Source organism: Lethenteron reissneri, chromosome 57, assembly GCF_015708825.2.
Source record: "Lethenteron reissneri isolate LAM-NWPU_2019-01 chromosome 57, ASM1570882v1, whole genome shotgun sequence".
Classification (NCBI taxonomy): domain Eukaryota; kingdom Metazoa; phylum Chordata; class Hyperoartia; order Petromyzontiformes; family Petromyzontidae; genus Lethenteron; species Lethenteron reissneri.
This window is the reverse complement of record NC_083835.1, coordinates 2868565-2894299: the sequence shown is the minus strand read 5'-3', so window position 1 is coordinate 2894299 and position 25735 is coordinate 2868565. Positions and strand designations below refer to the sequence as shown.

Below are 25735 nucleotides of genomic sequence, written 5' to 3'. Positions count from 1 at the left end.
GAAGTGGTAGAATTAGCCATAGGCGTTTTAGGGTTGCTGCCACCTGTTAACACCGCAAAATAAATGGTGGCAAGTCTCCTGTTCCCAGTGCTGCCCGATAGACCCCACGACTCGCAAATCTAAATCGCAGTGATTTTCATCTCATTGTCCTGATGGTATTACTCCTCTGTGTCATCACCCCCGTGCTATCGGTACATTGGTCGCCTTTTGTAGTTCTCTGCTTTTACAGGATGGCATGCGGATTGCCACACAAATAGGACGGATTTTGTGTATGGAGATTGAGGAAATTAGCTAAACATTTAATTTCCACCACAACTTTCCACCGACACCATTCAGCCTCGTGGTTTTTAATTGCCGTAATGGGACCGACAAACCGCAGTCTTAACATCTCGTCAAAAAGAACATTTTATATTTCTGTATCACACGATCACGAGAGGTTGCTGTGAATTTGGCCTTCATCCAGCAGTGGATTGACCATGGATGATTATGATGCTTGCTATATTAGCGCTTTTAATGATAGTGCATCACTGATTGCTTGCTGCTGCCGGAAACAGCATCACCGAATAATTTGTATCAGAAATGTACGGGTAGTTATGGAAATGGTGATTGGGCTCGGGAAATTTGTTTCATCCTCTGCAACGCAATTATAATGGCAGTCAAATTCCTTGTATTGAGATGGTAATGGAGCCCAGGAATCCACCGCCAAGGGGTGGTTATGCCTTGTTTGTCCTCAACCAGAATACATCTTCCCACAATGCATTGTGCCAGCAACATTTTCCAATTCAACTTTTAATATTGATTCGTTTATTCAGTCATGATTTTCGTTATTAAAGGGGGTTGTCTCTGTTACTCAATAGCTACTGTTATGCAACTATTCATATGCCCATTCAAAAACTGGTCATGAGAAAGCATGAAAATATTTTAAATTCTCATTAGGCCCCGTGTCGTATTAAGTGCAGACTCCAATTATTATTAACTCTTTCTCTGGACTCTCTGTGTATGTGCTATGAACAAGGGCCAATGCCTGCTATGTTGCTGATTTTAAATATGTTTTAATGTAATTAAGGCCACAGTGTTGTTTACAAATGCGTTGAGTTTTTTGTTTCCATTATTTGTGCTTGTGCACCACTGCCAGCGTGGAAGCTACGGCAAATAAAATTTATCATTCTCCCATATCTTAAATTGAGCCGACCTAACGATGTTCACCCACAACACCGATAGGCTCATCTTACACGTGCTCGCTGGTGACACTCATTGCTTTTATGGCTTTATTTTGGTGATTTTCGAAAAGTTTTTTGGTTTGGCCATGTTTGTTTGTTGTAGTACAGAGTTAGACTGATGGCCTTAATCTAAGTTGTCTTGTGGTTGTTGTTGTTTGACTTGCATCCCACTGGGATTTTTGCACACAGTGTTGGTGTACGGTGCTTTTTCTGCAATATTTTGCTGTATTTTCTTGGATTTTCTGTTTGCACATAGTCACATAGTCACTTTAAGATGTTGTCTTGTTGATGTTTTTGTTTCCTGTTTGTTGCGGTTGCACCCGATTCAAAAGCCGAATGGCTCACAGGTCCAATGAGATCAGGGATGCAGGGGAACTATCGCCTATAGGCATGACAGTCAGAGCACGATCATCATCATCTGACAAGCGTAGGCGACGAAGGCCCTTTGGTGCCAACCAGAGTGTGTGTCCATCACGTGTCAGGACCGATCTTATTAACGAACCCACAAGTCCGGTGGATGGCCCGACGGATGGTGCCAAAGCACCATGCATTTAATCGAACGTACTTTTTATTATTATTGTTATTATTATTATTATTATTCAAAAACCCAGTATACAAAAGTAGATTTTTCGAAGAGGAGGGAGCAAAATAACAAGTGACTTGTGCCAAACTCAAAGCAATACACATCCGGGCTCCCTTGGCCTACCCCGCTAGGGGTAACGGACGGGAGCGGTACCAGACGTGCATTTCTAACGCCTGACTTTTCGAGTCGGCCTCGGCCACGTTCTTCAATGTCCCCCGATTGGACACGTCCCCAGTGTGTTCGAGAGGGTTGAATCTTAGTCACGAGTTCTATACCATAGGAGTTCTATACCATAGGAGTTCTATGGTGTGTCAAACTTGCATCCATTACACTGGTCAACACACTTTTTCTGGCATAAGGTATTCCAACGGTCTTAAGGTAATTTTGGGGTGCTGATTCCAAATCTGGCATCAGTTTTTGTCTATCACATCAGGTTTTTGAGATATAAAATATTGCATTTTCAATAAAAACTGCAGAAGAAAAATATTAAATAAATGTGGATATCTACATAAAATGATATTATAAACACACTATGCTAAAAATACAGCACCATATTTTAACACTAAAGCAGTCACTGACTCGCAACAACTTGCAATCATAAGTGACAGAGTTAATTTCTGGTAAAATCAATGAAAATGGGGTATGCCGATAGCATAAAAATGAGATGTGATAGAGCAAATCTGAGATCAGATTTGGAATCAGCACCCTGAAATTAGTCTAAAACAGCTGCAAAAGTCCAGGCCAGAAAAAAATGTTTTTTTTTTTGTTGACCAGTGTTATCTCTCTCACCTCTCTGTGGATGTCTACTATGAATAAGTGCCATTGCCCAAAACGTCACCTGTTACATATGTATCCTTCTCAGGCCACGGTGTTATTGACGAATGTATTGAATTTTCTTAAATATTTAGAGAGAGAGAGATAGAAATTGGCAAAGCAGTGGTGCGGAAGTCATCCCATACGTTTGCGGTGCATTCTTGTGTCAATACCCTGGCCTTAGCAAAGATGCTTCCTTTGGGAGGGCCTGTGTGGGGGAGGCCTGCCCTCTTCATCTGTGTCACCATCTGTGGTACTTTTGCTAATTAATATTATAAGGAAGGTTCCTGCAAACGGCGGAACTGGCCTGAAAAATACGGGTTTTTTTCAATGCACGAAGGTACAAAAAACTAATTTTCTTCTGTCCAAATGATGTGCGATGGCTCTTTCCTTAAGATGCAGCTCATTACCGGGCAATCAAATCACGCGTTACCCCCCCCCCCCCCCCCCATGCTGAGCAGAACATTAACGGCTGATGTGTCCCCGCTAATGTTTATCGAATCGGAATTGATCGAGGCTTCTTAAAAGTCATAATTAGGGCATTGACCAAATTTTTGCTTCCCAACCCTCTTTGCAGCGGATTTACGCACAGCCCAAGCAAGTGTCAGTATGAGAGGTGTCGCTATTGACTCTTGTACCTGCTCAGCGATTTAATTAATTTTCTCAAATCGGGGTCACGACTGTTAGTGGTAAAGGTGCAGTCCTGCAATGTTATCCATCTGTGCTCCCGCTGGCCGATGGGACTCCACTGGAGGGTGCCTCACAAGGCGTTTTTGGCCTACTCTTCCTTTTTTGCGTGATAGCCTGGAACAGGTGGACGTACCCACACTTTACCCCACCACATACGATCCCACGATGCTGGGTGGGCAGAGGCTGGTGGTGGGAGCGGGGATTTAAGTAACTTGCCCAGCCGTTGCAACTGCCGCATCATTGCCAGATCGAATTGACCTGGCGACCTAGGTTCAAAGGCCAGTGTGCTAACCTTTTCACCGTGGCTTGCGTCTGTGATGATTGTAGTGGCCACTAATGGGCGCAGGGTTCACATGAACCCATTGCGAGAAACGTAAATAATATAACGTGGATTCTGTCCGCGATGAAGTTGTTTGGGTTTGATCGTGGAAATGTTTTATGTATGTATGTTGAACTTGTTTCGCACCATACGTAGCCAAGCATGCTAATCAGAGGCCTGGGGGAAGGACAAAAAAATAAAAACAAAAGCAGTTGTAAAGAAAAGAAATGTCATTTTAGATTTGAAATTACAGTGGCTTCATATCGGAAGTAAGAGCGCTCCAGATGGCCGCAGAAGCGCATCTGAAAGCGCGTGATGCGGTGATCGTGTCGTACACCCACCTCCACCCGACACAGCCAATCGGTAAGGTTCATCACGTGAACAGAACGTGACAATTAGTTACTATCGGTAAAGTCACGTAGGTAAAACATTCAATTACTAAAAGTAATAATAGAAGTAAAATAAAATAATTTTCTTTTTTATTTAGTAATTTTATTTTTTACCTACGTGACTTTACCGAAAGAACCAAGAACATGAATCCTTGCTGTCACGAAAGCTTTAAATCTTGAATTAGTTACTACTTCGGCACCACCAGTTGTGTGCTAGGGACTTAACCCACAACAGCATTTGCAACCAACATTTTTCTTTTCGATTTAAAGCTTTCGTGACTGCAGAGATTCATCTTCTTGGTTCTTTCGGTAAAGTCACGTAGAAGGGAAATAATAAAAAAAAACATTTATTATTATTATTTTATTATTTCCCTTCTACGTGACTTTACCGAAAGAACCAAGAAGATGAACCAATATTTTTATGGTGATTACAACCATGGATTCTGTTGCACGTGTGATTTACACACGCGGGTGTCACGAGCTTAACCGTCGATGCGAGTTGACAATTCAAGCATTGTGAGACCCCAATTGCGACGTGAGCTTGTGCCCGAGATGGATCACAGCAGCGCAGGTTTGGTGTCCGTGCTTTTTGGCTGCAAGTGGTGGCTTAGTGGTTTGTGCTGCGGTCTTGGTGACCCCTGCATTCAGTTTTCTTTGCAATGCGTAACATTGGTGACGGTGCGTTTCGACCTTCTACGTACGTCTCTAAAATAGAGCTCTGTTCACTCGTTCGGTATCATTAGCCAGGGGGAGGCAGATGTAGCCGTGGGGCACGCTCGCCGCACAAAGATCCACGCGTGTCCCCTTGTTCCTGCGGTGACGCTTCGTTTCGACCTCCGTCCAAATTGAGCACTTTTCGGCGTCTGGGCGTCACAGTCAGGTGTAACCGGGTCACGCTGGCCGTACAATCCACTCGCGTGTTCTGTTCCAGTCTTCTTTTGTAAACGGCGCGCAATTAACCTTGGCACATTGTAGTAAACATGTGCTTGTGCAGTGTCAGGAAACTAAAAAAGGAAAAGGTTTTTTCTCGACTCTACAGATTTATAAGCGAAGTAAACGGCATTTTAGAAGTGATTGCAGCCAATTACTCGCCTCGCATATAGCCTCCGTTTGCTCGATGCCGCAGCTGTTGCGGTTACAATTCAGTGTCAAAGGCCTGATCTGAAATTATCCAACTATCTCGGTTTGGTTTAGGCCTTACCTTTGGTCGCTTGTCTCTGGGTATCCATTACAATTTTTTATTTTTGCAGCCACTTGTGGCCTAATGATTGATGCCTACGGCTTGGAAACGATCAGCAAGTAACATTTATCCTTCACTGCAAAGATCGTAGCCGCCCTAATCGAGCACTGGCGGAGCCAGTGGGGGGGGGGGGGGGGGTGGCACGTGCCCCCCCAATGATCCGATCGAAATCCCTAATTTCGAAGGGATCATTGGGGTTTATTAGTAATAAATCGGCATTTTGCGACCCCCACTGCCACTGTGTAGCATATTATTACGTGCCAGGGACTCTATGAGATGATAGGACAATAGTCTGAGTCCATAATTGGCAACAAGTAACGGCGAAGCAGTTATAAGTGACTCAGAATTGTGCGCAGTTGCGTATACAGCACACGACTTCCCTGAAGGCATCAACACCTTCAGCGAGCGCGATGCCGATCACACAACGCGGTTCTAATTCGACCCTCGATCGATGGCTGCGCCATCGCTGCACTTGCGTCGAATAAAAAAAGCAAGGGACAAGTCCTGACTTACTAACAACTCCTATAATTTTTCATTGCTGGAGGGGTTGCCCCCCTACCTGAAAATCCTGTCTCCGCCATTGCTAGAGGGTAAGTTTTTGACCTGGAAAAAGGATTTTGTTTCCAAATTTATCGTGCTTGGTCAGCAATGGAAGATGATGTATCATTATTATTTTCATGTTATTATCGGATGACGCGAACGATGTGTGTTAATGTGTGGTTGCTGACATTTCACGTGGCCTTAAAGTGCACATCGCCTGCAAACAGGGAGCGGTAGTGCAGCGGTTCGCGCGCTGCGCTACGAACGATGGCAGCCGGGGTTCGATTCCCGCTCGCGGTCAACACTGGTGACGATTGTCTGAACCGGTCCAGCCTCAAATGATTACCTGGTGCGGTGTGTAAACATCGCCACTGGGGAGACAAAGGCGGCCGGAGACATGGTCCCGCCCACCCACCCCCCTCGTGTGTCGTACCGGTGCTACTCGCTAACAGCGCTTGCTGCTCCAGTCTGTTAAGGATATACGGGGGATCTTTGTCTTTGCCCACCAATGATGTCAGATTACTCTTTGGTTCTTTCGGTAAAGTCACGTAAAAAGAAAATAAATTAGATAATAGAATACGACGTTTCGATTGCAACACAAGCAGTCGTCATCAAGTAGAACAACTAAATTTGCGAGAGAGACAAAACACAGACACGGAGACACAGACAGACACACAAGCAGAGAGAGACATCACAGAGACACACAGAGAGAGACATACAACATAGACACACAGAGACCCAATGCCTCTGTTCAAGTTCATTTATTAGGTAAAGCCCTGTGAACCATTCGGCTCTTGAATCGGGTGCAACCGCAAAAAACAAAAAACTAAAACATGAACAAAAAAACATCTTAATGTGAATATGTGACTGGGTGCAAACAGAAAATCCAAGAAAAGACAGCAAAATATTGCAGAAAAAAACACCGTACACCAACGCTCTGTGTCGAGGCCTTAAATATAGAGAAAAGGGGGGGGGGCAGAGAGAGAGAGGTGGTTTTGCTGGAGCAGAGAAATTAGCATGTCAACGAATCCACCCCGAAGCGACCGAGGGAAAGAAGATGAGAGCCTGGTAAATTTTAGAGAGAGAAATAGTTTGAGAAAACAAAATTTTGCAAATATTTTGGAAATGTTATGTAATGCCACACAGAGAGTCGGCTAACACACAGTTAACGCATAGCCTGGTCGATTACGATCTCCAGAGATGTCAGATTGTTATATTAGGCTCTCAATAAGGTGAAAGCTTCCCCCACCGCTGGTATGAATCGTAGAACTATACAGGCCGGGCATGTAGAGGAGTGGTTATTAACCTTTACTTTTGCGGCCTTGCACCCCTTATGATTCTCAATTGTACAAAAATGTTAGTAAATACATAGGTTTAAAGCTTTCGTGACTGCAGGGATTCATCTTCTTGGTTTTTTCGGTAAAGTCACGTAGAATGGAAATAATAAAAATAATACATAATAAAATTATTCTCACGACGTTTCGGCCACAACGCAAGCAGCCGCCCTTTACCGAAAGAACCAAGAAGATAAATACATAGGGTTTGATGAAACAAAGTAGTTGTACTGACATGCCCGTGTCTAATTTGTGTTTCGATGATATACCTTCGAACAAAAATTTGGCCATGTCTCGCACCCCCAGAAAGTGCATCTCGCACACCAGGTTAAGAACCACTGATGTGGAGCATAGACTACCTAAATTAGTGAGGAGAAGCATGTCTGAGGCTCGCATTGTCTGCTTCTGAAATTCCCCAAATCTAGTTTTAATCACACCTATATGAAATTTTTTTTCACCCTATGGAAGGTTACCATTGCGTTGAACGTGAAATTCCAGTTACTTATTTGCAGATTTCTTGTAGTACAAATGATCTCACCTGAGGATAATTGGCCAAGCAGTGGGCATTCAACTGCCTCCCTCAAAATATATATTGGCCTCCCATAATGCAGTTCTGCAATATCATAACTTGACCACGCTGGTCAGTGCGAGTTAGTGAAGGACCGTTACTTATGTATGTGTGTTTGTTTCGCACTGTACGTAGCCAACCGTTCTAATCGGAGGTGCGGGGACATCGGTTAGAGCTTTGTCCTGGCAGTCGAACTGAGGTCGGTTGAGTTCATAGATGGGCGATAACCGCTGCCTCGCTACAAAGCCCCGCATCATGTTGATGCACGTTCGAATTTCAATCAATGCTATTTTTTTTTGTTTAAAAGGTTTGTTTACTGCTCAATATCTGGTAATGGAAAACCATTCATACTCGCATGCCAATTGAAAACTGTCCACGTGTCTGCGTGCCTCAAATGTTATGTACACTTCAAATGTGTTTCCAAGGCACCGTCACTGCAAAGTGCATCAGTCAATCCTTGTGCCCTTTCTGCTCCGAATAAAGGGCATTTCTTGAAAATGTTACCCGGTTATATTTTCTTTTTGGAGGCAGCGTCGTAGCGTTTAGCACATTCGAACTCGGCCCATTAACATTTTTTCACCATTCACGTACGTTGTGTCGTGCCGAAGAAATACCAGTATCACAACAGACAGGGATATGCACCCTGGTATCGTGACATTACACACCACACAAAAGCAGACCACTCTGTGTGTCACGTGCACTCGGCACTGAACCACATGTTGTACTTGAGCGAAAATGAGGACTGTGCACCCGCGCTGACATCGGTTTTGCTGTTCTAACTTCTTCCAGGTGACGAGATTGATTTCGGCCAGGCATTCTCACACGCGGCCCACGGAGAGAACACACTGCGGGTGGAAGACTTGGTTAAAGAGTATTTTAAATCCGCCGAAAAGGTAAATTATTCAGCAGCCAGGGGCGTCACGCGAACGCCTTGCATGCCTCGGGTCATTTATGGAAATTGGGTAAAAGGGTGCGGCCCTGAAAATGCATTGCTCATTTCCCTGCCTGCACGCAGGCCTGCTACTTTTTCCACGCTGGCCAGTTGTCTTCGAAGAGGTGGGTGGATTCTGACAACACTTGACCTCCCGATCAATCAACTGTGGTGTTCCCATTCATACTACTTGGTGGACAGAGGTGGGGGGGGGGGGAGTTTAAGAAACCTACCGATCTTTTCCACCAGTTACCTACGCATTGCAAGTTCACTGCCGCTATTACACCACAGCAGCATATCCCCTTCCTGGGAAGTCATTCCACGTGGTTCTGTTCCTGATTTGAACTCCGTTCCTACCGTACAGCAGGGCTGAACACTGCTGTTGTAAAGTCTCTACGGGTGCCTGAAGCATGCAGCCTCTTAAACTCGCATTCGGTTGCCATGTTTGAAGGTCTCAGCTCCTTCTAGATTAGAAGTTTCCGTGACTGCAAGGATCCATACTCTTTGGTTCTTTCGGTAAAGTCACGTAGATGAAAAAATAAAAAATTAGAATAAAAATAAAAGATAGAAATAACTCAATTAAATCACGACGTTTCGATTGCAACACAAGCAATCAGCATCAGGTGTGACAACCACAGCAAGAAATTGTTACTGAAGTGTTTCTCTGAAAGTTTAATAAAAACAAGATTGGCATTCCCTTCTCTTATTCTGTTCCTCCTTTTGCTTGACTTCCTCATGCCTCCACACAAGTCTCTCTTTGCAGTCTCCCCACCAGTCACCTTGAATGACATCACGACTGTAATCTCCAAGCTTAACCCTTTCCCGTTACGATGACGTACATTGTTGTGAAAGCCTACGTGTGAGATTAGATTAAGAGGTGTTTGGCTATTTTAATAACTTAATGTCATAAGCTGCGCGCGCCTTCAAACATCTATTTGAACTGACTCAATTATCTGAACCGAGAGGTTTAAACAAAAAATCTTTGATATTTTTGAGCACGTAAATGTTTTTTTTTTTAAACAGAAAAAGAATCTGCCTCCAATTTATAGAATTTCTGCCACATTAAAAGCAGTGTGTGGGGTGCAAGTGATTTGTCTCGTATTGATAATTGCCTCCACAGTAAATCCGATTTCATCTCTCGAGTGTGTCGCTACATTCGTAGTTTCACACTTGAAGAGATAATCCTCACTCACTTAATTGTGCTTGGTAATAGGGGTGCTCAATGTGTGTACGGAACAGATACGTTCAAGAAAAGTTGCCTGTCAAACGAAATTCCATACACCGAACCCTATCTTCCCACCGACCTCCATTATACAACTGGAGATGCATAATTAAAGCACACTTTGGGATGCAGAAAGCCCTCTTTAAAATACAGTATTTCATGGAAAAATCGAAAAAAAATTCTGATAAAATAGTGATAAATAATAATATCTAAAAAAAAGTCGCAAAATAAATAAATAAAATACCTTACAGTACTTAACACGCAGGCTGTCACGACCAATTTGACGTTAATGTAGCCTTTGCGTGATGTCTGTCCCACATCGGGAAAAGTCAGCTGCAGTGCAAAGAAGAAATGTTAATCCACCAATTAGTCCACGACGTGGACTTTATGGAAGCCAAAGAGTTTTAGTTCGTCAGCCTCGTTACTTTGCATACATTTTCAACTTTTCTCAACGTAAGTTCGACCAGCGAAGATGCAGGAACATCTGCTCTGCGACAGTAAAATTCTGGGTTCCATTAAGGCCCCATTTGTGATTTGGGCAATTTTTGTCCAGAGGGGAATGATTCCGCGGAGATGTACACTCGGACAAATGCACGTTTCACGAGCGCACGGTGTATCTCTGCTCATTCGATTACACTGGTCAACACACTTTTTCTGGCATAAGGTATTCCAACGGTTATAAGGTAATTTTGGGGTGCTGATTCCAAATCTGGCATCAGTTTTTGCCTATCACATCAGGATTTTGAGATATCAAATATTGCATTTTCAATAAAAACTGCAGAAGAAAAATATTAAATAAATGTGGATATCTACATAAAATTATATTATAAACACACTATCCTAAAAATACAGCACCATATTTTAACACTAAAGCAGTCACTGACAAAAGTCCAGGCCAGAAAAACATGTTTTTTTTTGTTGACCAGTGTATTATTTGTGGGGCCACTAGAGATAGATCCTGTTATCCGTGTCTATTTGCATCAATTACTCCTCTTATCCGCACAGGAAAGTGCATATAAATATGCGTAATATGACGACTTTGTCAACACGTATGTGTCACTCCTCATATCTAAGCAAAGTCTCGGATGATTATCATATTTTGCTACTGGCAAAAGAGGTTCCAATGGTGTAAATTCTTAACCCGAGCTCTCATACTCTGATGGCACGTTGTCTTTGAGTTGTGCGCCTTTTGGCGTCATCTGGTCCAACACCAGGGTGAGACTAGGCTCTAAGAAAAGCTGTCTCGGGTGTGGACCAATCAATTTCAAGGACAGTGCATACATTTTCAGAGTTGTGTTTTTTGTTTGAATTCCGACCGCAGGTATTGTGGTCAATACAAACATGACTCCTTGTAAAAAAGGTCTCAGTTTTGTTGCCAGATTAAATGGTAAAAATAACAATTATCTCTGATGATAATCGTCGCGTGGATAAGATTTCTTGACACCAATAACAGCAGTGTCGTATAACAATAATAATAATAATTTACAGGCCTTTTTGAGTCCGCTGATGGATGAAGGCCTCCCTCATGCCGTGTCGCTCATGGGTGTTGTTTGACCATCATTCACCGCACTGGTCAGTGCGGGTAGGTGATGTCAGCCCCTGGTCCGGGAATTGAGCTCGGCTTGTCGGGATCACGGAGCGGCGCGCTAACCACCATTCCAACCACTCCACAAATCGGATAATGGGTGTACGGACGAATAACAGTGAGCAGCGCTCTCCGTTAACGCGTTGTGGCGCGCGTGTTTTATTCAGAACGTGCAGCTGGCGCTGTTGACGGAACGAGGAATGGGTGCGGCGGTGCAAGAGTTTGTTGACAAGGAAGAAAAGGAGGCGATCTCGGAGCTGGTCAAAGTGCAGCTCGCGAAGACGCAGGAACATCTGAAGAAAACGGAGGTGTCGTCAGTCGATACCATTGGTGAAGAGGTCAGGGGGCACGTTCTGTCTCAGATTCGCATCCAGGTTGCATCGAAACACTGACCTACCGCGGTGTTAATTTCTCACGCGCACACGTTTTATCACTTGTTTTAGCCTGTTTTTTTGTCTGTCGGCGTGTGCTCTTGAAAAGTAGGATGCAGATTGAAGCGTTTTTCACTCCCTCTCCGCCAAGGCCCGTGACAAATCGCAGCGCTATTTTGCTCACTTTGTGCAATTAATTGGTAACGCTGTAAAAACAACCTTGTACGTTTCGATTTAAAGCTTTCGTGACTGCAGGGATTCATCTTCTTGGTTCTTTCGGTAAAGTCACGTAGAATGGAAATAATAAAAATTAAACATAATAAAATAATTCTCACGACGTTTCGGCCACAACGCAAGCAGCCGTCCTCACGACGCTGTCTCCCCGACAGACCTGGTCTTCACCTGAGGACGGCTGCTTGCGTTGTGGCCGAAACGTCGTGAGAATTATTTTATTATGTTTTATTTTTATTATTTTATTATTTCCATTCTATGTGACTTTACCTTGTACGTGATGATAATCTCGGCATCATTTATAAACAGCAAAAAAAGAAATGTCTTCGCAATGATTATTAGTCTTGAAGAATGCGTTGGCACGGCGGTTGATGTTCTGGGCTCTGAACCCGGTGACCTGAGCCCGAACAGTTTTGCCCCCCCTCTCCCTTAACCAACTCGAATTTACCTGCGTGGTGAAGTATGGTCAAACGATGTCTACTACCGACGTGGCCTGAAGAGGCCTCCGTTCAGTAAGTGGATTTACAAAAGTGGCTGCAAATACATTTTAACGTGAAAAAAATGTTAACAAATAATACTAATTTAAAATTGTTATAAAACTGCTGTTCATCAGAGATAATCTGAGCCTTTATTAAGACATAGTACGTCTTAATTCTTAGGAGGCATTTTCCCAATTAAGCGTGATACATGATTAAATGGCCGTCTTTAACCCTCACCTTCACTCCTTTTGCATCTTATTTCCATTATTATTAGGCTTATTTACCCAGAAAAGCCTCATTGAGTCTCAAGACTCATTTTTTATTCAGACGGGGTACTGTCAAGTTTACGCAGCAGGGGGGCGATGTTTCTCAGCGCAATTCCAGTTGAGTAATTCGCAGGATTCTTTTTGCTGCATTCGGATATTTTGGGCCAATACCAGTTGCACTGAAGTCTTTTTAAATCCTTTATATTAAGTTCACTTGCTTGCTTAGGACCGTGCAAATCTTTCGGTCGTTTTTTAACCAACTTCCCGTGATCCAATTGAGCTGACATTTTGCACACAGACTCGTTGTGCGTGACATTGCATTTTCGTGAAATTTTTTTTCCAAAATTTTACACTGTTTAGAGAGAAATAAATAAATATTTAATTACCAATTGTTTAATGCTGCCAGACAATCATCTGATCCATAGGTGGCAGCCATCTCAAGCCAGAGGACGAGAGGACTCTAGCCGCCCCGATGCCACGCATATAAAAGATTTATAGTGAAAGACTTTGTTTTTACGGGTTAATTTTTGCATGCTATGTGGGGAGAAACACCAGAGAACCTTGAGAAAAAACCCTTGCCGAACAGGGGAAGCACATACAATCTCTGGACATCTGTGAAAAAGAACTTTATAGCCCATCAGATTCCTCCAGTATAAATACATATTCTGATACTGATCACCACACAGAAAGGCACTTGAGTGAGAAATGGAACTCAGGACTTTCTTGCTGTGAGACACGAGCGTTATCACGGAGTCGCCCTGCCGCCTTTCTTGCCTTGTAGCACCAACAAGCCTTTCTATTGCTAACGCCATACGCCGCTCACCCAATCAAAGCGTACACCCAACATTATCCAGATCTCCCAATGCCATCCGTAGCTGGCCTCTTGCATGTGTCACCGCTAGCCAACTTCCTTAACGCGCCCACCACCCAGACAAACTTCCCGATTTATCGCCACGGCAATTCGAGGGTGCCTCATAATGCACGACGAAAGGGGGCCCACCAGATTGCACGTTCCTAACGAGTAATGTAATGAACGCATGGGGGGGTGCGGGGAGGGGGGGGGGGCTCTTTCGGAGCCTTGCCTCCCACGGACTGACGACACGATTTGTGATACGTGAGGAGCAGCGGCGGCGTAGAGAAGATAGGATTTCTGCGACGCTTCATTAGCTCGACCTGCGTGGTGGCTGCTGAGTGTTGCTGATGGCGACAGGCAAACGCGAGCTACACGGTGAACGTGCTCGCCGCGCCACCAAACACAATTGTCGACACATTTGGTGGTTGCGCCATTTTTTGGCGCCGCCGTGGCGAGATGTTAACTCTACCTCGCCTGGTATGCAGGAGGTCGTGGGTTCGATCCTGACCCTGACGCCTGTTGCTGTACATTTGGAGTTTGCATGTCTCTCTCTCTCTCATCATCATCACGGTGGCTAGGAGATGTTAACTACCTCGCCTGGTATACAGGTGGTCGTGGGTTCGATCCGGACCCTGACACCTGTTGTTTTTTTGGAGTTTGCGTGTCTCTCTCTCTCATCATTATCACGGTGGCAAGGAGATGTTAACTACCTCGCATGGTATGCAAGAGGTCGTGGGTTCGATCCTGACCCTGATGCCTGCTGTATATTTGGAGTTTGCGTGTTTTTCTCTCTCTCCTCATCATCACGGTGGCTAGGAGATGTTAACTACCTCGCATGGTATGCAGGAGGTCGTGGGTTCGATCCTGACCCTGACGCCTGCTGTATATTTGAAGTTTGCGTGTCTCTCTCATCATCTTCATGGTGGCGAGGAGATGTTAACTACCTCGTTTGGTATGCAAGAGGTCGTGGGTTCGATCCTGACCCTGACGCCTGCTGTATATTTGGAGTTTGTGTCTCTCTCATCATCATCACGGTGGCTAGGAGATGTTAACTACCTCACCTGGTATACAGGTGGTCGTGGGTTCGATCCGGACCCTGACGCCTGCTGTATATTTGGAGTTTGTGTGTCTCTCTCATCATGATCACGGTGGCTAGGAGATGTTAACTACCTCACCTGGTATACAGGTGGTCGTGGGTTCGATCAGGACCCTGACGCTTGCTGTATTTTTGGAGTTTGTGTATGCTCTCTCTCCCCATAGTCACATGGTCCTCTATTTTTTTCCCTCCACATTTAGAATCAAACATGCGTTTAGAGCAGTGGTTCTTAACCTGGGATGCACCCACCCCTTGGGGGGTGAGATGCCCTTTCTGAGAACTAAAAGGGTGCAGGCTGCAGTGGTTTTGAGTGTTTGTCTGCTATACATTTCCACACCATCAGCCGCTTCGTTGAGCTATCACATGTGGCCAGGTCGCTTCTGAAAAGAGCTACATAGCTCAGTGGGCCTTACCTGGTAAAATACATTTTTTTTAATTAAAATCTCTGCATGGCCGAAAAGGCTCCCCCCACCCCCACCCCACCACTGATTCTTATTTCGTATGGCCCATGTAGAGCAACCATTAGGGATTTGGTTGTAAGCGATTTAACCATTCGATTGGTTTGTCCCAGAGTTGGTGCTTTGCGGATACAAAGACAAAGATCCCCCGCATAGCCTCAGCAGACTGCTGGGGCAGCGAACACCTACGAAGGCTGAAACGACACACGAAGGGGGGGGGGGTGGGTGGCAAGCACCACACCCGGCCACCTTTGTCTTCCCAGCGACGATGTTAACACACTGCACCGGGTACTCATTTGAGGCTGAGTTGACCTAGAGACGGGTGGGAGCATTATTGGTGTTCGCCGTAAGTAGATTTCCAACTCGGGTTTCTGGGTTCTTACCACTACACCGCCCACCCAAGCATCTTTAAAACCATAATATAGGTTTTTGGGTCAGATCGCGTTATTTATAAATGTGTCGTAACCCTCCACCACCCGACAAGGCCAAACAGTAAAAAATGTGTCACGTTTTCAAAGGACAAAATTATTCACTTCTTTAGCCCACCGGTGTGCTGAAGAGAGAATCAACAGCATTTTGCTGATAATTACAATCAGCTTCATCGGGCAAGAATGGAACATCGTACTCAAATTTTAAAATGCTGTTGATTCTCTCTTCAGCACACCGGTGGGCTAAAGAAGTGAATAATTTTGTCCTTTGGAAAACGTGACACATTTTTTACTGTTTGGCCGTGTCGGGTGGTGGAGGGGGGGGGTCGCGAAAGCCTACGTGTTAAATCTTTAAAACCCTCCGCCTCCATCCACCGAGCAGTATAAATAGGTTGCGTGTGGTGGTGGGGTAAAGTGTGGGTACTTTTTCAAAGAATTCTGGCCACCATGGTAGCAGAAGCCACATATCCTGAAAAGCCAATTATAGGCCCTATAAGGCTGATGCTCTATAAGTATTTAATACGAAGAGATGGAAAGTTGTTTGTCTATTTTATTGTGCATATAATATTTGGTTCACTGCGCAGCTGGCCAAATAAAACGCGTTTACTCGGCTTAATGTCTCTCTGAGCAGATTTAGTCTATGCAAATGTGTTCAGCGCGCTATTAGCATTAAACATGCAGTGCGCACACAGCACGGTTCACCGCTCGGTCGGCCCCAACCTGAGATCCGTCCCCCGTCACCAATACCAATCATCACCACCATGAGGGTGAACGCAGCGTGATTCATCCGCGACCGATGACTGTTATCGCTTTGTGTTAAACATTACTTAAGCGCTTGTCACCGTTTATGTTACAGTCGTGCTGTCAGAATATAAGCACAGAGTAAATCTTTTTTTTTTATTGAATACGCCTACAAAGACAAAATTGCCCCTGAATGCGTCCTATTTTGTTAGTTAAGCAATATTTTTTTTTAGCTAGGAGAGACCGAATGGGGGAGTGTAAGGTGTATTAGTCTCTGGTTGCAAGGTGGTGTGGAGATGACAATTTCATCACTGCTTTTCTTCCTGAATTGTGTAACGGAGTCTTTTCTACCTACCGCAGATTTCCTTCCTTTATGCCAAAGCACTCGTGAATGTAATTGGTCACACTGTCCATTGAAGGGACCCAACTTGAAAAAAGAGTCTTGAGATTCATGAGCCTTTCTTGGGTGAATAATTACGTCCATTATAAGCCACATGCAACGTTGGAAAAAAAAAGCTGAAAAGTGTGCAGAGTATGCTTGTGGTTGAGCAACACGCGGATTATAAAACATCGTCGTCGCTGTTAATAGAATACGTTGGGCTTAGGCGGGACGCGTCGCGAGGAATGGATGATGGCCGGCAGAGGTCGCAACCGGGTACCCGATACCCGTACCCTACCCGATACCCGGCTACCCGTACCCGGCCAGGTACGGGTACCCGTTTGCGACCCTGGTGCGGCCGGGTATGGGTACGGGTAGGCCGTGAGTCACTGGTGAGTAACCGTTTGTCACTCATTTCCCAACGTCTTGTCTCTTCTCACAATTCAAGTTCCTAGAATCAACCCACCCACGCCTGCAACATGGCTTCATCCCAGAGGTCGCAATCAGGTACCCGATACCCGTACCCTACCCGGCCGGGTACGGGTAGGGTACGGGTACGGCCGGGTACGGGTACCCGTTTGCAACCCTGGTGCGGCCGGGTACGGGTAAGGGTAAGGAATCAAAACCCGTTTGCGACCTCTGATGGCCGGTAGCCGCCCCCCCCTCCCCCCCCGTAAGAACGCGTGTCAGAGGATGCACACCGTGTCCTCTGGGATGGGGGGGGGGGTGATCCTAAAGTAATATCACATCTTCTGGAGGCTGTGCTTTGGTTGAGGTTCGCACACTGTTTGCTTAACAAGTAATTGTTGTGCGGAATCTGCTAAGAATGTCAAATTTAAGTGCAAAATTCTAAATTTTACACAGTGGTGATTTTGTTCAGTCATTGGTGGCCGTGGACAAGACCATGAATAATGCCTTTTTTATTAATTATCATAACACTTCCGCTATTTTATTTGGAAAATATTATTCATGTTCTTGTCGCTGATAATATTTTCTTTATTTGTGTTATGCTTTGGTTTGTCTCCATTATATTCACCTCCAGTCTCCATGGCAATCTATGCTAGTCTACGAATAAGTTTCAGTTCATCCCTGCGTCTTGCAATCCGGAGAATGCATCGTCTTCCAGAAGACTTCCCGAACCGGATGCTTTTAAATCACCGCGTTTGCAACCCCTGGAAGACGGCTCTATAAATTACCACGTTCCTCCTATTTTAAAATTACATTTTTTTTTACCAAAATGACTCCAAAGTACATCTTACTATTCCTGAGCATCATTTGAACCTCATTTGCTAGTAACAATATGATAATTGTTTTTTTACCCATCTATCTGGCAACAAAACTGACACCTTTTTTACATGGAGTCCAATCAACTTCAAGGACAGTGCACATTATCAGAGTTATGTTTTTTGTTTGCATTATGACTGCTCGTATTGTGGTCTATGTCAACATGACTCCTTGTAAAAAAGGTGTCAGTCTTGTTGCCAGTTAGAAGGGTAAAAAACCAATTATCATTCCTGAGCATCTTAAACTTCTCGAGAATTCAACGCAGTCCCGTCACAGTGGATCATTATCGTCCGTGGTCGATAGCGGAGCGAACGAGCAAACGAGTCACCCGAGCTACTACACGCCCAGTTCGTGCGCCGCGTCGTCTTGCCTTCGTTGCCCTCGCTAATGACGCCTCGTCTCGTTTCAGGTGCGTCAGTTCCGTGAGTCCTGCAAGAAAAACATGCAGGAGGACGAGGACATCAAAGAGGTATGTTTTTGATAATTGTTTTTTTACCCTTCTATCTGGCAACAAAACTGACACCTTTTTTTACAAGGAGTCATGTTTGCATAGACCACAATACCTGCAGTTATAATGCAAACAAAAAACACAACTCTGATAATGTATGCACTGTCCTTGAAGTTGATTGGTCCACACCCGAGACAGCTTTTCTTAGAGCCTAGTCTCACATGGGTTGGACCAGATGACGCCAAAAGGCGCACAACTCAAAGACAATGCACCATCAGAGTATGAGAGCTCGGGGAAAGCATTTACACCATTGGAACCTCATTTGCCTCCCCACCCAGCCCCACCCTCCCCACCCAGCTCCTCCCTGCACAACGGACGGACGGACACAATAATCCCCTGTGGGCTGGTGTAACCAGGAGGTTCCAACCAGTATAATCTCTCTTCTCTTGTCTTGCCCCGCCTATAGGCGGTGAGCCGCTCCCGAGCAATCAGACCCACTGGGGAGTCGAGCGATCGCGACGATGACGACCAAGACGACGAGGAGAGGGCGGACGAGGTCCATACTTCTACGAGCAGGGGTCGAGGCAAGGGCAGCAGAGGTCGGGCCAGAGGTCAGGGGTCAGCGGTCACAAGGGGCAAGACGACGAGAGGAGGTCGGGGTGAGTCGTATTCCGTGGCTGGGTGCCTGTCAGGTGATCCGTGGCGGCTAGCTATTTAGGGCCTCTGTGTGCCTGTGTGTTTGTCCCTCTCTCTGTGTGTCTCTGTGTTATCTCTCTCTGCTTACGTGTCTGTCTATGTGTCTCCTGTTCTGTGTTTAAGCTCTCTCTTAAATTTAGCAATCTTTGGAAGAGCGTAATCAACCAGGTAGGGTGTTGACTGTTGTGTTTGCCGACTATCTGTGTTGTATTACATTATATTTCTAAGTTTACTAGGTTTTGATTTCTCTTTCATTTGTACCTGATGATTGCTTGTGTTGCAATCGAAACGTCGTATGCTATTGTTTAATGTATTATGTTCTCTTTCTACGTGACTTTACCGAAAGAACCAAAGAGTATTTAGGGCCTGCTCGTTATAAAAATTGTCCACCCTCAACCACATCGACAGCATAAACCGTGGCAGCTGATGCACAAATGTTAATCAAAATACCCTCCAGGGTGCGACTTCTTCTCATCCAGAACAGACCGTGCAACGTGTAACGACGCAATGCCCGATCCACGAAGGAAACATCGCAGCGATACACTCTGCTACTCCTGACGCGTTTATCTCGCTTGAGCACCTGAACGTGACATTGTAGTTGTTGCTCTGCATGTACATCAGCCATACGAAAGAAGATTATGAAAATGATAAGCTGCATACGCAACTGGCCTGAGCCTGTCGGTGCATTCCAGATGAATTTGGCCATCGACATCGTACGGTACAGGAAGTGGGTATTCATGTCGCTCGATTCCGTGGAAGAAGACCAATAGTTTCTCATGACAGATGTGGCCCCTGATGGTGCATTGTCTTTGAGTTGTGCGCCTTTTGGCGTCATCTGGTCCAACCCATGTGAGACTAGGCTCTAAGGAAAGCTGTCTCGGGTGTGGACCAATCAACTTCAAGGACAGTGCATACATTATCAGAGTTGTGTTTATTGTTTGCATTATGACGGCAGGTATTGTGGTCTATGCAAACATGACTCCTTGTAAAAAAGGTGTCAGTTTTGTTGCCAGATAGAAGGGTAAAATAACAATTATCAGATGTGGCCCCCTTTTGTGCTTCATACACCCGAGGATGTTTTATCAGTGGGAGCCCCCTCCTTTACCCCCCGACTAAGGTGGTAGTCTATAAAATATAAAAAAATACTTTTTTTTTAAAACACGCTTTAATGAAATGTACTGTCCGAGCTGCCCCTCCCCCTGCCCCCTTCCCCCATCGCCTCTCCCCTCCTTCCACATCCTCAGCCCCTCGGCGTGGCTCCCCGAGGCTTGCCGTAACGTCAGGGACCACGTGGTGATTTACAGGCAACGTGAGTTGAGCGTGGACAATTAGAGCCGTAAACTTGGACAATTAGAGCCATAAAAAAGATAGTTTAAATTTTTTTTTCAATTATAGAATATAGTATTGTCATCAGTATGACATACGTATACCAAGTTTGCAGTCGACACGACATTGGGAAGACGGTTGAAATTGAGTACAAGATTTGAGGATACAACAGACAGAATGATTTAAATTAAAAAGCGTGTAAAATGTTTAAAAATATATTTTTTTTATTGTAATTATAGAATATAGTCTTGTCATCAGTATGACATAAGTATACCAAGTTTGCAGTCGATAACACATTGGGAAGTGGGTAAAAATTGAGTTAGAATATTTTTTGAGGATATGATAACAGCCGGAGTGAGTTAAATAAAAGCGTGTAAAAACCGGCAAAATCTTTGCAAAAAATATATCCTGTCCCTGTAATGGCTGATATTAGTTGCATAATGTCTCACCCTCCCTGCTGTGCAAAGGATAAAAAAGCAATCGTTCGCTATATTTAAGTCCATCTTGAAAACTTAGCTCTTAAAATTGGCCTTTAATTCCCTAGGTCTGGCCGTGTACCTTTGCAGGTTGTTTATTTCCCACTCTCCGTACACGGGACGCATTAGTGGGATCTACTACGGATGAAATGCGCCTTACAAATCTACATTATTATTGTTGTTGTTGTTACAGCTCGGATTTGTTATTCTATTCAGGTGTCTATTTGTTTTGTCTCAATTTTACCCTGTAACATGCATTTAGATGTTCTCCTTTCTTCTGTCCTGTTCTCTCTCGCCATTAGCCTTAACACGTGTAAACATTCGCGTACAATTTGCATAAATCATGAATAAGCGTGTGTGTTCTCAACGCGCACGCAATTCGATGCGCCTATCATGACCAGCATTGAACGGCTGAAACGTTGCATGCCGAGTACGCGCGGAATCCACTTAATGGCTTTGAGGGCTGAATTTTCAAAGAGTCGATGTAAGCAGAGTGGGAAATAAATGACCTCCGGAGAAAAAGTGCTTCTCCCTCGGGCCACGTATAGCGGGGAGCAGTAGCGCAACGGTTAGTTCTGCACTGTGTGTGTCTGCGCGTTAGACTGCTTGAAGCGTTTGTGTTAGGGCAGCGGTTCTTAAAGTTTGATTCCCGGACCGCCAGCATCATCAGCCGTCGCTCGTATTTCCTTAGAACTGCTTTTTGTGTTTATTCTGTGGTCTTCTGTCGCCCCTCCGATCAGCACGGTTCGCTACGTGCGGTGCAAAAGAAGTTCAACACACGTACAGCAAATCGGCGCACACTTTCAACTGTGTGCTCTCCGTAAACGTAGCACGACTTGCGTGCGCGCGTACAATGGGAGTGGCCGGTCTCATTCATTAGCACAGCTATTATACGAAGCAGCCAAATAGGCGAGTAGCATTAGTAACGCATTAGCCACGAGTGCGTGGCTGAGACGCAATGACCTCAGGTGTGACCGATTTGAATGCCGTTAGCATTGAGCCGCTCTGCGTAACGTGCGCTTCTGTTAACGCCAACACTGCCCTTGCATCGCTCTTCCCGTTCACGTGCAGATGAGAAAGTTTCTCGTCCGCTCGTCGGCAAGAAATTACCTCTGTCTGTTCCAGTATATGGCCAAGCTCTGTTTTTTTTTTGACAGGAGGTTGAATTTAGCAATCAGGTTAACTTTACATTTGGTTGACATTGAAGTAGTTGAGGAAAGTGTCATGTTATCTACGTGGTCCCAATCAGATGTGGACATTTTATCTGTTAATGATAAGTGTGATTGAAAGAGAGTTTTGTCTAACAAGATTGTTATCAATCAGAGTAACAGCCCAATTTCCGACAGCCTAAAATCGGTACTCGCTAGAGGGTTCAATTTCGCAGTCACCCCAAAACACATCCCAGTGGATGATATCATTGCCCTGGTCGATGTAGCCCTCAAAAGTTTGGGACGCATCCCGGTAGACGTTGCAAGATCTGAAATCGCTGCTATCCTCAGAAATGCTAAGAAATCCATTAGCAACATCAGCAAGGATGAGCGTTTTGAACTCGCTCAATTAAAAAAGAGAGATGACATTGTCATCCTCTCAGCCGACAAGGGCAATGCCACTGTCATCATGGATAAAACCACTTACAACAACAAAATTCAATAGAGACCCTACCAACCGCCTTGCTATGAAAACCAACAATATCACAAAAAATTGTAAATGTTGTTGTTTCACGCTTCAACACACCGGTGAGCTAAAGTAGTGAACTAATTGTCTTTTGTCAACGTGACACTTTTTTTACTGATTGGCCGTGTCGGGTGGTGGAGGGTTACGACACATTTATAAATAACGCGATCTAAACCCACAAACGTTGATTATGAATAATATCATCACTAATTCGACTTCTCTAATCGAACCGACCAAGCAGCTCTCTCTAAAACCTTCGGCTGCTGGACCACCCAGATTTTATGGCCTTCCAAAAATCCATAAAGAAGGTACTCCGCTCCGTCCTATCGTCTCCACCATTAACTCACCCACCTTCTGTCTGAGACCCTGCTTCCTGTCACGGGCAAGACCACCTCAGCTGTACTTAACTCAGCTCACTTGGTTTCTCTAATCAAGAACATCTCACTGTCTCCAGATGATTTGCTTGTCAGTTTCGATGTAGTCTCGCTGTTCACCAAGGTACCTGTACCTGACACCATTGCAATCATTGAAGACTTGGTCCAACAGGGACTGAATCCTGATGTACCAACTTTGGTGAGGCATTGCCTTACCAACCATTACTTCACCTGGAATGGTACATTTCTACAAACAAAATGAGGGTACCCCAATGGGTTTTCTCTTATCACCAGTGGTAGCAAATGTTTTCATGGAGACAGATGCATCCAGACATCCAACCTACATCCTTCCTTGTGGAAGAGATACGTATATGACACGTTTGTTATCTCGTCACATGGCCTGCCAGCACTGAACCAATTTTTCAACCACATACATTCCATACACCCATCCATCAAATTCTCCATGGAAGTGTAAAATGATGGCAAGCTACCATTCCTGGATGTTTTGATTGAGAAGAGACATGATGGCTCGTTGGGACACTGTCTACAGGAAAGCCACCCACACGGATTCCTATCTAAAGCCTGATTCCCACCACCATCCAGCCCAGAAGAACTCCCTCATCAAAACACTACACCACAGGGCCCGTTGCATCTCCGACCAGCACCACCTAGCCAGTGGACTGGAGCACGTACGCCAAGCCCTCAATATGAATGGATATTCTGACCGCACAATCCGCAAAGCTGTATCCCCAACCATAGGGAGGGAACCATCTGAGGACCCAATCAAAACCATCACCTTGCCATACATAGCAGGAGTTACCAAAAAGATTTCCAAAATCTTGAACAAACACAAGATCCAGGTTCGATTCAACACAGTACACAAAATCCATGATTTGATCACATCTGTGAAAGATGTGATTCCTGACATGCAATATCCTGGTGTCTACAAACTAAGTTGTGTCTGCGGCAGCAGTTACATTGGGGAAACGAAACGACATGTCTCGGACCGTGTTCGCGAACACAGGGCAGATTTGAAACACGGCAGCACCAATACCTCTGCCGTGGCTGATCACGGTTTGAACGCGGTGGGCTCACACCATATTGTCTTTTCCGAGACCAAGGTACTCTGCAAACCTTCGGGCTACCATCAAAGATTTGTCCATGAAGCCATCAGATTTATAAACAAAGACATAACTTCAACCGAGAAGATGGATACAAATTAAGCAATCATTGGAAGGACGTGATCAACCAGGTAAAGTTTAAACTGCTTTGATGTTCTAGATTTGAAGCTTTCGTGACTGCAAGGATTCATATTCTTAGGTTTTTTCGGTAAAGTCACGTAGGTGAAAAATTATAATTAATAAAAGTAAAATAAATATAAATAAAAATCACGACGTTTCGGAGGCAACACAAGCTTCCGTCTTCAGGTGGAACCGTCACAGCACGATAGCTGTATCAAGTGAGAGTCCTCTCACTTGATACAGCTATCGTGCTGTGATTTTTATTAATTTTTTTTTTACTTTTATTAATTTTAATTTTTCACCTACGTGACTTTACCGAAAAACCTAAGAATATGCTTTGATGTTCCCTTCCTACCTGCCAATATTAGCCGACTCTCATATACCTGGGCCTGGCCGAGCCGAGCTTACATTTACAAGCAAATGTCTCTCTCTGATACTCGCTCTCTCCTCCTCGCTCCTATATTAACATTAGCTGCCCCGCCCATCTCTAAACCTTTATAAACAGCCTGCCTCAGCCGATTCCCCCTCTTTTTCACCTGACGACGGATGCTTGTGTTGCGATCGAAACGTCGTGATCTATTATTTTATCTACCTATGTGACTTTACCGAAAAAACCGAAGAGTATGGATTCCTGCAGTCATGAAAGCTTCAAATCAAGATCATATTTTCGGTGTAGCTAATGCATTCCCAGCTACTAATGCAAAGTGACCATTTACATGATATAGAATGTCCTTCCCACCAACAATTGCTGTGCCATTTATTGCAAAACTGTCTGAAAATTGAGCCTGGGAGATAAACATTTTTTATATATATATTTCAAGGTATGCCTTTTTCTTAGATTATTTCAAATGAATTATAAATAATCCCCAGAAAATAGATTTTGCTGAGTGAAAATTACATACTTGCCTGCCCATATGTCTCAGCCTCTTGACATTTTTGCACGACATGTGGAGGTTTCGTGTGTCAGGCCATCGGCTAAGCTTCGCACGAGGTTTCCCCGAGGTCTTTGCACCTCAATCGAAAAACAAAGTTCGGTGACCTCACCTTTCCCTTTTTGCCGGGCCACTTGCCCAGGACATCTTCCGCCGCCGCAATGTCCCAGCCGCTGAGTCACGGCCGTCATTCAAACACTCGCTCAGAGCCGCCCACCCTCGTTCATCGTTACAGCGGAACGATGAAGAATATGGAATGTTTCAGCCGTTTGTTCGGCGCCCTCCCTCGAGACGGGCCCGCCGTCGCGTGCTGCAACGCCGTCGAAGATTTGTCTGGTGAATGACGCACGCCGCCTTGCTTGAGACGAAGATGTTCTCGGTGCGCGTTCCCCAACGCTCCTCCACGTGGCTCCGCGGGGGCTGTGATGCAACAGCAGCTTGATCTGGACAATTAGTGACAACGATTAGTTTACCTCATTGCTTTCGGACGTGAATCAATATTTTACTTGCGATATTTAATTGAACAATGAAATGAGGAAAAACTACCC

At 44.8% G+C, this 25735-nt stretch overlaps 1 protein-coding gene across 2 annotated transcripts in view; it reads left to right on the top strand.

The window, feature by feature from the left end:
- LOC133357196 (double-strand break repair protein MRE11-like) overlaps positions 1–24310 on the top strand; it is a 78853-nt gene extending 54543 nt beyond the window's left edge. For both annotated transcript variants that reach the window (XM_061575027.1, XM_061575026.1), the window contains 4 exons: positions 8486–8589; positions 11602–11772; positions 18430–18489; positions 18935–24310. In XM_061575027.1, the coding sequence (XP_061431011.1) occupies positions 8486–8589; positions 11602–11772; positions 18430–18489; positions 18935–19186 (587 nt within the window). In that variant the 3' untranslated portion in view covers positions 19187–24310. The remainder of the gene's footprint in view (positions 1–8485; positions 8590–11601; positions 11773–18429; positions 18490–18934) is intronic.
- The last annotated feature ends 1425 nt before the right edge of the window (positions 24311–25735 follow it).